Consider the following 15,763-nt stretch of genomic DNA (forward strand, 5'->3'; position numbering starts at 1 on the left):
AAAGACACCGGAGGAAATTTCCCGCCTGGCTTCCGGGAAATTTCCGCCCCAGTTCCGCTGGCGCCCGGGGCCCTGAAACCGGAAACGAGGAAATAAATAAAGATAAATACAGCCCGCGGCCGCCGACCCGACTGGAGAGTCCAGAGAAGGCCTGAAGTTCCAAAATTTAAAAAAAAAAAAAGGAAATTTCCCGGTCTCGCCACCCCCGACGTGCCCCCCACCCACGGTGCCACCGGGAAAAATTCAAAATTCAAAGTTCGAACCGTTTCCAGCAGAAATTCCCGCAAAGGCCCCGAGTTCTCACCCCGGAAATCCAAAATTTCAAATTTTGAAATTTTTTTTTAAATTAAAAAATTTGAAATTGAAAATTATTTCCCGCCCCCCCCAAGGAAAATTCCGGTCGTGTTTCCAGGCGCCCAGGCCGCCGCCGCCTCTGCCTCCGCCGCCTCCTCCTCGGGCCGTGTGCAGATCCTGGGCGGAAACGGCGGCCATTTTCCACTGTTTCCGGGCAGAATCTGCGGCCATTTTGCAGTTTCCGGGTGGGAGCGGCGGCAATGTTGCCTTGTTTCCCCGTGGACAGATCCCGGCGGCCATTTTGTAGTGTTTCCAGGCGCGAGCGGCCACCATTTTGCCCTGTTTCCCCGTGGACAGATCCCGGACGCCATTTTGAAGTTTCTGGGCGCAAGCGGCCGCCATTTTGCAGTTTCCGGTCGGGAACGGCGGCCATTTTGAAGTTTCTGGGCGCAAGCGGCGGCCATGTTGCCCTGTCTCCCCGGCAACGGCGTTGGCACTGCCTGGAGCGACCCCAGCGGCCATTTTGTAGTGCTTCCGAGCGCAAGCAGCCGCCATTTTGTAGCGTTTCCTAGCAACGGCCTTGGCAGCGTCCAACCCGCTCCCGGCGGCCATTTTGCCCTGTCCCCTGTCCACAGCTCCCGGCCGCCATTTTGCAGTTTCCAGGCAAAGCGGCCGCCATTTTGTAGTGTTTCTGGGTGTAAGCGGCGGCCATGTTGCCCTGTTTCCCCGTCCACGGCTCCCGGCGGCCATTTTCTACTGTCTCCGGGCGGGCGCGGCCACCATGTTGCCCTGTTTACCCGGCAACGGCGTTGGCACTGCCTGGAGTGACCCCAGCGGCCATTTTGTAATGCTTCCGGGCGCAAGCAGCCGCCATTTTGTACCGTTTCCTAGCAACGGCCTTGGCAACCTGCTCCCGGCGGCCATGTTGCCCTGTTTCCGGGCGGGAACGGCCGCCATTTTGCAGTCTCTGGGCGGGAGCGGCCGCCATGTTGCCCTGTTGCCCTGTCCACGGCCCCCGGCGGCCATTTTGCACAGTTTCCGGGCGGGAGCGGCGGCCATGTTGCCCTGTTTCCCCGTCCAGGGCTCCTGGCAGCCCTGTTGCACAGTTTCCGGCGGAAGCGGCCACCATGTTGCCCCGTCCATGGCCCCCAGCCGCCATGTCGCCGGCCCCGGCTATACCCGGGTGGTGGAGTGCCTGTGGGGCAGGTTCGACCCGTTCTGACCCCCGCCGGCCACGCCCCTGGCCACGCCCACCCCGAACGTGCCGAACGCGTGCAGCCCCCTCCCTCAGCCCCGCCCCCACGGTAGTCGGGTGGGCCGGCCAGGTGGACATCGCGGGCGCCGGCGTCGTTGTGGGCATTGCCCTGGTGACGCGCCGCGGGCACGGGAAATGTGGGCGGAAGTGAGGGCAGAAGTGCGGGCGGAAGAGATTTGCATTTCCATAGCACTAGCCCCTGGCTCTAGTAGCAGACAATGTGATCTTCCTGCTCTCCATAGGCACTTCCTCTTCATTCTCCTGGACACAATGTGGCTAGCTAGCTTATACAGCCCACCATACTGTGTGGGATGGAATAAATCCCTGTCATGCAGGGGGAAGGGTACCCAGAATATTTACAACTAAAGAGAGATTTAAGAAAACAAGAGGAGATGTTTGTTACTTGGCTTCAACTGTGGTCTGGTGAATTGAAGGGACTTTTTACCTGCTTCTCACAGGGACTTCAGGCAACCAGAAAAGAAAGCAGGAACTAGATCCCAAACAAAATAATAGGCCTTTCTCCCATCAGAAAGCTGGATTGTGGCTCCATTGCTTAAAGAATTTTCAGGAATGAAAGTCAGTGCAAAATGTTGGCAAATGAAATAATAATACTGTATAGTCTTCATGAAAAATTTAATACTTACAGAATAATAAAGCTATGAAGAATGCCTTTATAAACACCATTGTTTGCCAGAACATCTTTTTCAGTGGGCAGGTGAAATAAAACCAACAACTGTATTATTAAAGGTATTCTATTTGAACAGAAGTGGTAGATGATAGAGATTACATGTCCACACGGTTGGGCTTGCCCGGCTGACCGCCTAACTATTTCCGGTTCAGAATAGCCATCTCCAGGTCAGACATCTCGCAGGACCGGGACTCTGTGGCCTTACGTGGTTGCGTAAAGCGCGTGTGCAGCCATGTAATCTACATGCATGCGTGGAGTATCCACAGGAGTTCCTGTACGCATGCGGTCCCAACCTTTAAAAAGCCGGTGCCATCTTGCATGAGTCTCTCTCAGTCTCCCCCCACCCTTATCTCCTCACCCACGTGTGTTTCATGCAGGCCTGTCACCTCTATCCTCTTTAATAAAACTCTTCTGTGGTCTTGTTGTGTTCGGGACGTGTTCCTAGCGCCACTTAAATGCTAACATTGGTGCCGTGCGGAAATGGGCATCTGGGGTCTACTGGGTGGAACCACGGCAGAACAGTCGCAGCTCCTCCCATCCCTTGATGAAAGGTCGGGGGGGGGGGACTTGAGCTGATCTTAGATCTTACTTCATTCTCAGGATGCCTGAGTTGAAGTCTGATCCTGGTTTGTTATTTTAAATTTTTTTATTTTCCACTCAGCTACAGCCAAGGGACAGAAGGCAGATACCACCACTTACATTGGTGGGTGGGGCGGGTACCAGTAAATCTGGCCACTTAACAGCTTTGCAGTACTGGTAAACCTGACCACATAACAGTGTGGCAGGTACTTCAGCCAGCAAATGGGAAAATAAGAGTTGTTTCATCTCCAAGCTTTCTGCTAAAGCTCTAAACCCTTTCTTTCCTTTCCCACTTTGGTGTCGGCAACATGTAACATGTGGGCGGGCCTACAGGAGGAACATAATTAATAAAAGCGAGGGCACTATGTCACCACAAGAACCCAAGTATCCTACCACAGCAGGCCCCTAAATACTCAAAAATAATTGAAATACAAGGGAAAAAACCTTAAAACCATATATATTGAGATGATAGTGGCCCTTAAAAATGAATAAATACTTTACATAAGTTCATGAAAGCACAAACAAACATACAATGGGAGTGTGTCAATAAACTCCTCCATGAAAGCTAGGAAAATGCAGACAATTGAGGTAAAACAATAAAACTGTTAAATAAAGCCAAGAGAAAACAAACAAATCAATATGTAAAACAAATACAACCATTTAGGACCTGAAAGTAGAAATAAAAACAATAGAGAAAACAAAAACTGAGGGAATTCTAGAAATGAACAATTTAGGATTACAAAGAAGAATTACAGAGGTAAGGTTCACTAATAGAATAGAGAAATGTTAAATGTTAACCTCAGAACAAAACTGCCTTTCCCTCTGAGCAGGATGGCTCAGCAGAAGGTCACAGCTGTTTCTATGCAAGACCAGGAGGAGTTCATTTGAATGAGCCCTGGCTTGTTTTTTTGACTCAGGGCTGTGACCTCACTGTAAATAATTTCATCCTTTCTTTTTATATATATTTTAAAATTATGTATACAGTGCTTTGCCTGTATGTATTTCTGTGTTGTGCCTCTCAAGGCCAGGAGAAAGCAGGAGATGCCTGGGACTAGAATTACAACACATGGTTACCAACCATGGGGGTTCTGCAAACGGAAACTTGGGTCCTCTATAAAAACACACATTGCTCTTAATTGCTGAGCAATTAAGATATGATATCACTTTCCCCTTTTATCTCTTCATTCCATCCCTTCCCAAATTCTTCCCTTTTAAATGTGGGTGAATAAGTATGCTGAAATACATTAATACAATCTGCTGCATCGGTATTTGTTGGAGATAAATATCTTTGTTTGAGGTTAATTCTCTCAGGAGAATTCTACTTTTTAATCTGCATCTGGTATCTGACCCTGACTGGGCTGTCTTTGATAGGAAACATAATCAAGAACAGAAAACTTTTGTTGGAAAATATCTTAACAGTTAATAGCACTGAAGATTCTTTCAGAGCATCAAGCTTCCATTCCTGGTATTACAGAGACTCACTAATAAATCTAACTCTAATATCAGGGGACCTGACTCCATCTCCTTGCTTCCCTTTCCACCAAAAGAAGAGGAGACTTTGAATGTAAAAATTATTTTTCAATCTGCAAGTGGAAGTGTATTCTTTTACTTCCAGTAAACTGTGAACAAATGCAGGAAGATCATTGTGAGTGTAAGTTTTAAAGCCTGTGCCACAGTATACACACACACACACACACACACACAGAGAGAGAGAGAGAGAGAGAGAGAGAGAGAGAGAGAGAGAACTGAATTATATACAAGAAATGTAGCATAGCATTAGAGATTTAGAACAACACAATACCTCTTAAAGTCATTTTAAGTGTCTGTCACTGGTGCTCATGGAATCATTTTCAAAAATAAATATGGCCAAGCATGAGAACACATTCCATTAATCCTAGTCACTGGGAGAAACTGAATATTTGACAGTAGGCCACGCCCTTTCCATGTGACCTGAACAACCATAGTCATCTGAGTGTTAATAAACCCACCATGTCATAAAGTAGGACATGCACAGCTGCTGTGGAACTGTCTTTCTGCATGCTGTGAATGTGTGTTGCTTCCATTGGTTAGTAAAGAAGCTGCCATGGGCTATGGCAAGGCAGAACAAAATGAGGTGGGTAATCCAAAAGAGATACAGCAAGAAGAAAGAAGGAGTCAGGAGATGCTGCGACCCATAACAGCTGTGGTAATGGTGCAAACTTGTATTCCCAGCCCTTCTTGAATCATAGAAGAAGTATCAGATGTTATGTTCCCATTTTCATTTCTGATTTTGTTAATATGGATGCTCTCTCTCTGTCTTTTGGTTAGTTTGGATAAGGGCTTGTCTATCTTGTTTGTTTTCTAAAAGAACCAACTCTTTTTTTCATTAATTTCTTGTATTGTTCTCTTTATTTCTATTTTATTGATTTCAGCTCTCAATTTGATAATTTCCTGGCATCTATTCTTCCTGGGAGATTTTGCTTCTTCTTGTTCTAGAGCTTTCAGGTGTGCTGTAAAGTCACTAATGTGAGATTTCTCCAATTTCTTCATGTGGGCATACACTTCCTGAATTTTCCTCTTAGCACTGTTTTCCTAGTGTCCCATAAGTTTGGGAATGTGGTGTAATCATTTTCCTTGATCTCTAGGAAGTCTTTAATTTCTTTCTTTATTTCTTCCTTAACCCATTGGTGATTCAGTTGAGCTTTATTCAGTTTCCATGAGATTGTAGGTTTTCTGTAGTTTTTGTTGTTGAAATCTAATGTTAAACCATGGTGGTCTGATAGAACACAGGAAGTTATTCCAATTGTTTTGTATCTGTTGACATTTGCTCTTTGGCCAAGTATGTGGTTGATTTTAGAAAAAGTTCCATGGGGTGCTGAGAAGAAGGTATATTATTTTTTTGTTCACTTGGAATATCTGGAGATATCGATAAAGTCCATTTTGGCAGATCTGTCCAGAAGTGAAAGTGGGGTTTTGAAGTCTCCCACTATTAATGTGTGGGGTTTTATATGTGATTTAAGCTTTAGTAATGTTTCTTTTGCATATGTGGATGCCCTTGTGTTTGGGGCATAAATGTTCAGAATTGAATCTTCATCTTGGTGGATCTTTCCTGTGATGAGTATGTAATGTTCTTCATGATCTCTCTTGATTGGTTTTAGTTTGAAGTCTATTTGCCACATATTGTCCACAAAGAAAATCTCAACAGATACAAAACAATTGGAATATCCTCCTGTGTTCTAACAGATCCCCATGGTTTAAAGTTAGATTTCAACTACAGAAATACTACAATCTCATGGAAACTGAATAATGCTCAACTGAATCACCAATGGGTTAAGGAAGAAATAAAGAAAGAAGTTAAAGACTTCCTAGAGATCAATGAAAATGAATACACCACATACCCAAACTTATAGGATAATATGAAAGCAGTGATAAGAGGGAAATTCATAGCACTGAATGCCCACATAAAGAAGCTGGAGAAATCCCATGATAGTGACTTGGCAGCACACCTGAAAGCCCTTAAAAGGAAGAAGCAAAGTCTCCCAGGAGGAACAGATGCCAGGAAATTATCAAATTGAGAGCTGAAATCAATAAAATAGAAATAAAGAGAACAATACAAAAGGTTAATGAAACAAAGAGTTGGTTCTTTGAGAAGATCAAGAAGATAGACAAGCCCTTATAGAAACTAACCAAAAGAAAGAGAGAGAGCATCCAAATTAACAAAATCAGAAATGAAAAGGGGGACATAACAACAGACAATGAGGAAATCCAGAGAATCATTAGGTCATATATCAAAATCCTCTACTCCACAAAACTGGAAAATCTCAAAGAAATGGATAATTTTCTGGATAGGTACCACATACCTAAGTGAAATAAAGATCAGATAAACCATTTATATAGTCCAATATCCCTAAGGAAATAGAGTCATTCATTGAAAGTTTCCCAAACAAAAAAATGGCCTGGACCTGATGTGCTTGAATACTTGAGGAATCCATAACACCACATTCTTGATATTGAATGGTTTCTCTCTAATATGGATTATGTGATGATCTTCAAGATTTAAAAACCTAGATAAGGTATTCCCACATGCTTTATCCAAAGTATGGTTTTAGTGACTTTATGCAGAGATGATCTATGGTAAAAGGACATAATACATAACAAATTTATTACAATTGTAAGGGTTCTGCCTTCAATGGGTGTTTAGTGTCCTTGAACATGTGAATCATGGGCAAATGGTCTGTCACAATCAGTATATTTTTAACTTTCTTCTCCATTTTGGATTTTTGATGGACTTGAAGTGTTGAGACCCTGATAAAGCACTTGTAACATTTTATACATCTGTAATGATTACCTTCTGTGTGGACTTTGGATGGCTTTGTAGATGTGAGATCGGCATAAAGAACTTGTCCCATTCTTTACATCTCTAAGGATTTAATCCTGTATGTAATCTTTGATGAATATGAAAATGTGAACTTTGAGTAAAGTACTTTCCACAATCAGAACATTTGTAAAGTTTCTCTCCAGTATGTGTTTGTTGATGAATATGAAGGTTTGAGCTCTTTATAACGGACTGGCCACAATCTTAATATGTATAAGGTTTCTCTCCAGTGTGTGTTCTTTGATGAACATGAAGGTTTGAGCTCTGAGTAAAGGACTTGCCACAATCTGAACATTTGTAAGGTTTCTCTCCAGTGTGTGTTCTTTGATGAACTTTAAGTTTTGAGTGTACAATGAAGGACTTTCCACATACATTACATTTGTAAGGTTTTTCTCCAGTGTGTGTTCTTTGATGAACATGAAGGACTGAGCTCCAAGTAAAGGACTTGCCACAATCTGAACATGTATAAGGTTTCTCTCCAGTGTGTGTTCTTTGATGAACATGAAGGTCTGAGCTCTGAATAAAGGACTTGCCACAATCTGAACATTTGTAAGGTTTTTCTCCAGTGTGTATTCTTTGATGAACTTTAAGTTTTGAGCTCTGAGTAAAGGACTTGCCACAATCTGAACATTTATAAGGTTTCTCTCCAGTGTGTAGTCTTTGATGATCTTTAAGTTTTGAGCACCAAGTAAAGGACTTGCCACAATCTGAACATGTATAAGGTTTCTCTCCAGTGTGTGTTCTTTGATGACCATGAAGGTCTGAGCTATGAGTAAAGGACTTGCCACAATCTGGACATGTATAAGGTTTCTCTCCAGTGTTCTTTGATGAACTTTAAGTTTAGAGCCTAAAATGAATGACTTTCCACATATATTACATTTGTAAGGTTTTTCTCCTTTGTGTAATCTTTGATGAAGTTTAAGTTTTGAGCTATCATTAAAGGACTTTCCACATACATTAAATTTGTTAGGTTTCACCCCAGTGTGTAATCTTTGATGCATTTTAAGTGTTGAGCCTCTGGTAAATGTCTTTCCACATTCTATACATTTATAAGGCTTCAATCCAGTGTGTATTCTTTTATGAACATGAAATGTTTTTCTCTGAGTAAAGAACTTTTCACATATTTTACATTTGTGAAGTTTATCTCCAGTATGTATCCTCTTATGAACTTTGAAATTTGAGGACTTGTTAAATGACTTGCCACATTCTTTAAATATATGAGGTTTCTCTCTAGTATGTATCCTCTGATGAAAATGAAGTGTTGAACTCTGAGTGAAAGAATTGCCGCATGTTTCACACTTGAAATGTTCTTCTCCAGCATCAGTTCTCTGAGGAAGATGAACAGAAAAGCCATGGCCATAGGAGTTGCCATACTCTGTACATTTGAAAGAATTCTTTTCACTGTGAGATTTACAATGAGCTCTATTTGAAAGAGACATGTCATGCTTTGGACATTTGTATGATTCTTTTATCATATGGATTTTGTAATGCTCCTTAAGTACTGATAATTTAGAAAAAAAAACTTTCCGCATATTTTACATTTGCATATTTTTTTCTCCAGTATGAACCAAATTAATTTTAAAGAGGTCTGAACATCTCCTGCAACTCCTCCCAAATTTCTTATATTGTTGTCCAATACTGAATCTTGGATTCCATTCAAATTTTGAAGGATGGGTGAAATATTGTCTAAATGCTTTGGATTTTGGTTGTTTCCCTTCAGTGTGGCTTGAATCATTTTGAGTATTTGAATGGAAATTGCAGCATCTGAATGAAAATGATGTAGAGTGAGCTTTTTGAGGAGAAGCTGGAACTTCTTCATCTATTATATCAGGAATGCCAGTGATGGGTCTCACATAAAGATCATTTCTATTAGCACATGATTCAGGTTCTTCATTGTGTGAACTACATGCCCAGTACTTCCTTATGTGTAATTCACCAAGGACATTACATCCAAACTGTTCTGATATTTTTCTTTGGCAAGGATCCTGTGTACGCTCTTTTGGGAAAAACTCATGAATGGGATAACAAAACAGAGCTGGAAGAAATGAAGGGCAATTATTGTCTAACTGTGTAGAATTGGACAAAAGTAACATAGAAACTTTTACATAAAATGACACCAATATGAGGGAAGTAGCAAAGAGATGAAAGACAAAACTTCAGCACTTCTTCCATAAGGGATCAAAATCCAAAAATGATGAACATGGACAAGGTCATTTCATGAACTTATATTTTATAATATGTAAAATTTGAAAATATCTCCTTTAAGCATGTCATGTAACCAGCAACTGTAAACATAATTCTTAGAATATGAAATGAAACTATTAGCCATTATTAAAAATATTCTGTTCACTTGAAAATTGTATTATCAATTTAGGTCAAAACAAAAGGACTTTTGCAAACACATAAATGATAAAATAATAGAAATGAAAAAATATCATAAATAGATTTTCTATGATTAATGTACATTAATGTATATTAATATGTAGTTATTCAAGGAGTAAACAGTAAAATGGTTATGAAAAACATATATGTCTGTGAGGTCCACAGAGCTTTATGGACACTGTAGAGAATTTTTCAAAATCTCCACAGTAACACTAATAATTCTTTAGGACTTTATTTCTTCAGATGCCTAAGTGTATCTTAAATTTATAAATGACTGGCCTTTCATCTCAGCATTGGGAAGCCAGTGGCTGGTGGATCTCTATGGTTATGAGGCTAGCCAGATCTACATATTCAGTTTCAGGACAATCAGGGCTATATGGTTACTGACCCTGTCTCAAAGAAGGAGATAAGTGAGAAAAATAAATTATATGTCTAGGAAAGAAAGAGTGCCAATAGAGCAAATGTGGCCTTGTGTGACATGAAGATGGATATGTTTTTCCACTGTAACACTAATTGTCAGCAAAGCAAACCATGATCTTGGCCTCAGTATCTCCTGGCTTAGCATAACTAACTGATGGAACCATCCCAGAGGGCCCATCAATGGGTATCACAGTCTGGCTTTTTCTTAAAGTGCACTTCACTGACTTAAATGCAGAATATGAATAATGGCCAGAGTGCATAATAATCTATGTTTTTTCAAAGACTCTTAGATCTCTAATATGTTTTTAATTAAAAGCACACAAAAAAGTTTGTTGGGAAACAGTTGCACATGCTTTTAATCCCAGCACTCAGGAGGCAGACGCAGGTAAATCTCTTTGAGTTTGAGGCCAGCATACACTACAGAGCAAGTTCCAGGACACCCTTGGCAGTTACATAGAAAAAATCTGTCACAAAAACAACAACAAATTGATAAAAGACCTACATAATACAATTTATATTTACAAAGTAGACAGCTATGTAGTACTCTATTTCAAGGTAAAATATCAGAACTCAGAGTATATATGTGAAATACACAACTTTTGTAGATGTAAATTTAATTTAAATATTACTATACCATTTTATTTTAAACTTATCACAGTCACTTTTCCCCTAAGTCTTCTCATATCTCCAAATAAAAAATAAAAATCCCAGTTGATAATTGTTATTTTTATATATTTATGTATATACTTTTTCAAATATATATATACAAATTATATACAATTTCAAAATGTTAGTCCAACTTCATTGTTAATGATTATATCATTTCAGGTGTAACCATTTTGTGTTAGACAAGCAGCAATGGGGATAACCCATGACAGAGGGTCATTTTACTTCTCACACCATTCACTAGGTGTCCTTAGCTCTTTGATTAGGGGTTTGAGATATAGGGACACTATTAATTGGGAAACCATAATTCAGGATGATTCTTCAGTTATAATGGAAGAAAAGTTGGTGGAAATTGTGAAGGAATATTGAGGGACTAACAACACCAAGGTTGTCTGTTAATTACTCAAGAAAACATTATTTTATATTTTTCTGTAATTCTACACCACATAAATATGTAAGACATAAAGGAAGTTGACAGTACCACACAAAAAACCAGAGATTAGCAACAACCTTAGCACAAAACATAAGAATCTTGTTTTAAAGTTTCTGGTATAAAATAAATATTAAGTGTAATGAGGATACTATGACTTCTTTCTTTCCTATATGTTTCACCTTGAACTTACTATTATCATAGACTGACATTTAAACTTCAAGCAGATCATAGAACAATTATACAGAGAGTGGAGTATCCTTTATTTTCCAATTATAGAAGAACTATTTTCAGTTTTCTCCATTTACAATGATTATGTTGGTAAATAATTACAATAAACTTAATCTATTAGATGTAGATAAGTCCCTCATGTTGAATTTTTGTAATGAAGGGATATTGTATTTTGTCAAAAGCCTTTTCTGCATTAATGATGAGATCATTAGGTCTCTTTGTTATAGTCTGCTCTAATGTATTACATGTAATGATTTACTTATGTTGATTCCCATTAGCATCTCTTGGAGGAAGCAACCTTGATCCTAGTAGGTAATTATTTTGAGGAGTTCTTGAAATTGAAGATTTCCAATTTGTCATATAATTGGAAATGTATTGGTATTAGTTTTTCTTTATTTATCTTGTGGGATTCTGTTCTGAATCCATCTGGATCTCTTAACTTGAGTTTGTTGTTGATGTTGTTGTCCTTCCATTCAATTTCAGAACAGGTGATATGATAAATTGTTTATGTTGTTTGATTTATTTTTGTTAGGTTATATGCTAAGAAATCCATCCATTTGTTTTGATATTATACATATTGTAGATAAATGAATGGAACAGAAAAAAATTTATTCTATGTGACTTAAATCAGAAAGACAAATACTGTACCTTTCTCAAATTTGTGGATTTTCACTTTTAAGGTTTTGCTCTCTATGTTTTCTGTAGATTTTAGGTTGTTAGGTTGAGGCCAATGGTCTTATATATTAGTATAGGAACAGCCTTAGCAATATATTTCTCAAAGGTCCAGAAGAGAAACTACAAATGGTGAGAATTATTTTCAGGAAAAGAATCTAAGTACACCAAGCTCTTTGTCAATCTACTTTATTCCTCCTGGATAAATTCCTATCTATACAACTACAGTTTTGAACTCAAGCATATTTCCTTTCTTGTATGATTTGTCTCTACCTTTATTTGCTGTCTGCTCTAAGCTTTATATTAATTCTCTCATCTTAATTCTGCTTTATCTAGGTCCTTCTCATCTCATTCTTAACCATCTAGTACTTTCCTATCTGCCTCTTTCTCATCTTCCATCTTATACTCAAGGTCTCTAGTCAAAATCCTCTCCAGTCAAAATCCTCAATATCCTCTCTTCATTCTCCTTATACCTCAGTTTCCCCTCAGTCTCTGAGATGCTCAGATACAAACCCATGTCATTGCAATCTTCTGGCCAAAGAAGGTCAGCAAGCTTGGATTTCTATGGGGTCATCAAGGCAGGTAAGAATTTTCCTCAGGCAGTGACTGTCAGGCATTCTTTTACAACCCAAAACAGGAGTGGTAAAGGAGGAGTACAATTGAGAGCAAGTGATCAGTTAGAATATCAAGAAGGGGATCTATGTGCTCAGTCCACATTCCCAGAGGTGAGTAGATAAGAAGTTAGAAGTCTGTAATATTAGTAAGGCTGTAATAAAGGGGGTCTCACACTAGATTGCAGAAGAAATAAAGCTATCCACTTGACTTAAAAGACAGATGTTTTTTCATTTGTCCTTGGATACTTAAGTCTGTTCTGAAAGAGTACAGAGCTATCACTAATAAGATAACTTTTTTTTTCCCTTTGGGGATGGTCCTAGTCAGATGCTGCTAATGACAAGAATTATAGGGAGGCTTGATCTGGGGTTCCAGTAGTGCACATTGTCAGTGCAGAAGGTTATCTAAATATTCCATTAGTAGAGGGGAAATGGTGCCCAATAAATGATGGAAAAGGTACAATGGGATATTAGAATTTCATAGCAGGAAACGGCTAATAATCAAAAGCCAAATATTTCCAAGGTTTCCTGAGCCTCAGTTTGACTTCTGGAAGGCCCTTGGCTTCTTCCAGGTATTAGTTTTGTCATAATCAGATGAAATCCCACTTTATATAATTTGGGAGCTTGTAGCAAAATGGAAATGGAGGGTTTTTTTCCCACAGAATGATGCTGAAACTATTATTGCAGCCAAGAAACTGAGACCAAATTGGACATGGGCCCTAGACAAAAAAAATATTATTCTGCTTAATGAACATGGCATTAAACTAATGCTATATTGTCATAACTATGGATTAACATATTACTCATCATTCAATAGAGAAGCTTAATATGGAGATTTTGAAGAATTAAGCCCTACCTACGATTCCTTTATCTTAACCCTTGCATCAGTGTTCAGACACCTATGAACAAATGACTACAGAAAGAACATAAAGACCAAAAAATGCTAAATGACTCTAGGGAAGAAGAGGTTTACAAACATTATAGGAACAATGGCCATACTATCACCAAGTCTGTGACAGCAAGTCCAAAACCTACACAAGCCCAATACTACAGGAAAAATATCATCTCATAAAATGGAAAGTGGACCCCAAATCCCAACTTTGTGACAAGAACATATGTGCAGTCCCTAGCTTCAAGAAGTAAGAAAATCTGTTTTTCAATTGAGTAATACCAGGGTATATCAATCACCTTCAAAGTCTTATGTTCAGGACCAGTTGGTCAGCCCAAATATTCTTTGATTTTTATGAATTTTCTGTACTTTCTTTGATAGAGATGTGGTGCAGAAATTATGACATTGGATTGGTGTGGTACAAGGATGGTATGCAAGAAGGTAAAAGAAAGAAAAATATATTAATCCAGATATAATGTAAAAATGTTAAAAAAAAACAGAAAAACCCTAGATCGCTGACATACAGGAGAAAATTTAGGACATTTATTGGAACACAAAATAAAGTCCCACATACATTGTAAAATTGTTATTGGCATACTAAATTTCATCTAATCACTATTTTGATGAAATGAGGGGAAATTATGTAAAATTTTCTATGTGCTATATCTTAGTGTACTATTGTAAAGAATTTCTTAGGCATTGATTCTAGTGAGGAGCTGTGGTAATCCCACAGCAGTTATGGTTTGCTTCTTGTTTTGTACTATACATATAACCATTGTTTTCGTCTACCTTACCTGATTCTCTGCCTTTTACTTCGTCTGTGTTCACAATCCAGGGTTCTTTATTCTGTTCCAGGCAGGTGACTAGCTCTGGTTTTGATACAGAAAGGCCTGTGATTTAGAACAGACATATGATAATTTATTTACATGATGGGGACCAGAGGTGGATTTTAACAGTGGCTTGTACACAGTGGATATGAAGTTAAATAAGGTAAGACTCAGTAGTGAAGTCTTATTAGTACATACTTGACAGGTGTTTTAGGCTGGTAAATCCATAATTTTAATTGTGTATGCATTTACCTTTTCTTATATTACCCCATTACATAAATAAAACTGTGGAAATCAGACTGTATTCACACATTTTTGCTACTGAATGACTGCCTAAAAAAACAATTTGGGATTGAAGGGAGCATTTGCTAAATTAATAGACCATTTAGAATATGAAAATTTTAATAAATATTACACTCACCAATATCTAGTAATAATTGGGAGATGGGATTCACTGATAGAAAGCAACTCAAGTACTAATATAAGTTACTAGACATTCCTAGGTATAAGCAGAAATTAGGAAAGAATTTATTCTCACCTACAGAAACCAGGTTGCTGTAGTTCTCCAACATGACCTCTCTGTACAAATCCCTCTGAGATGTGTCCAGGCATTTCCATTCTTCCTTGGAGAAATTGATAGCTACATCCCTGAATGTCAATGGACTCTGAGGTGAAAATTAAATTTTCCTTTGTTATAATGGTTTGAGTCTTTATTTGCCCCAGAAAAAGAATATTTAACTAAAGAACTCTCTGTTATCAGTAATCAATCTGCAATTTTTAAATGTTATATATTAAAAGGGAGGATGGTGTGACTATTTCATGAGATCAAAGTGCCCAGGATCTAAACATATCATGAAATATGTTTCTTTTATCCAAGATAAATAATGTCTGAAATTGTCCTCAGTAGGAATTCAGTTTCAATATTTGTCTTTAATATCATAAAATTTTTAAATATTTCAGATCATGAACTCATATAGAACAGTCATACTGGAAAATAAAAGAGGCAAAAATGAGTGGAAAGCAGGATGTAGAACAGAAATGACAGTTATAATAAAAAATTAACATTAAAATATAAAAAATCACAAAAATATGGTGTTCCAGAATGAGGGACTATAGTGAAAGTTGAAAGCTCTGCAGATGAAGCATTTATGTTTAGAATGTCATCAACCTGTCCCGTCATTGTGCCTACATTTACCTGAGAACAAGCCATCTGTCCTTCCCCTTTCTTATGGATTCTGTCAGGAAGTTTATTTGACAGAATAAATTTTTCAGCTTTCTGATGCTCTTCTGTGTGCAAAGGCAGCAGCACCTGCATTCCATGCTACCACACTTAGAGACCCCAATTGCTGGCTTTTGCCACAGCAGAGGTGCAGAAACCATGAATTTTTACTGACAGGTCAAAACTTAGTTTCTCCTTTCCTGCTTTGGGTGAGTCCATTACTCTTTCAGATCACGGAAGCTCTAA

General features: G+C 38.7%; 1 protein-coding gene across 1 annotated transcript; it reads right to left on the reverse strand.

Moving 5' to 3' along the window:
- Window positions 1-6,909: 6,909 nt before the first annotated feature.
- On the reverse strand, window positions 6,910-14,910 carry LOC118575210 (putative protein ZNF720). The gene is made up of 4 exons (XM_036175855.1): window positions 14,837-14,910; window positions 14,266-14,361; window positions 9,024-9,205; window positions 6,910-6,924 (listed from the first exon to the last, which is right to left on the reverse strand). The coding sequence occupies exons 1-4, from the start codon at window positions 14,868-14,870 to the stop codon at window positions 6,910-6,912; spliced, it is 327 nt and encodes a 108-aa protein (XP_036031748.1). The 5' UTR covers window positions 14,871-14,910.
- Window positions 14,911-15,763: the final 853 nt, after the last annotated feature.

Source organism: Onychomys torridus, unplaced genomic scaffold, assembly GCF_903995425.1.
Source record: "Onychomys torridus unplaced genomic scaffold, mOncTor1.1, whole genome shotgun sequence".
In the NCBI taxonomy this organism is placed as follows: Eukaryota; Metazoa; Chordata; class Mammalia; order Rodentia; family Cricetidae; genus Onychomys; species Onychomys torridus.

What these genes read in the sequence shown, in the direction of transcription:
- LOC118575210 (XM_036175855.1), bottom strand. Translation starts at nt 14,870, where the DNA reads ATGTTGGAGAACTACAGCAACCTGGTTTCTGTAG. An exon ending in CAGCAACCTGGTTTCTGTAG is followed by an intron (nt 14,362 to 14,836) that starts GTGAGAATAAAT and finishes TCTAAATCACAG; the next exon opens with GCCTTTCTGTATCAAAACCA. An exon ending in AGTAAAAGGCAGAGAATCAG is followed by an intron (nt 9,206 to 14,265) that starts GTAAGGTAGACG and finishes CATTTCTTCCAG; the next exon opens with CTCTGTTTTGTTATCCCATT.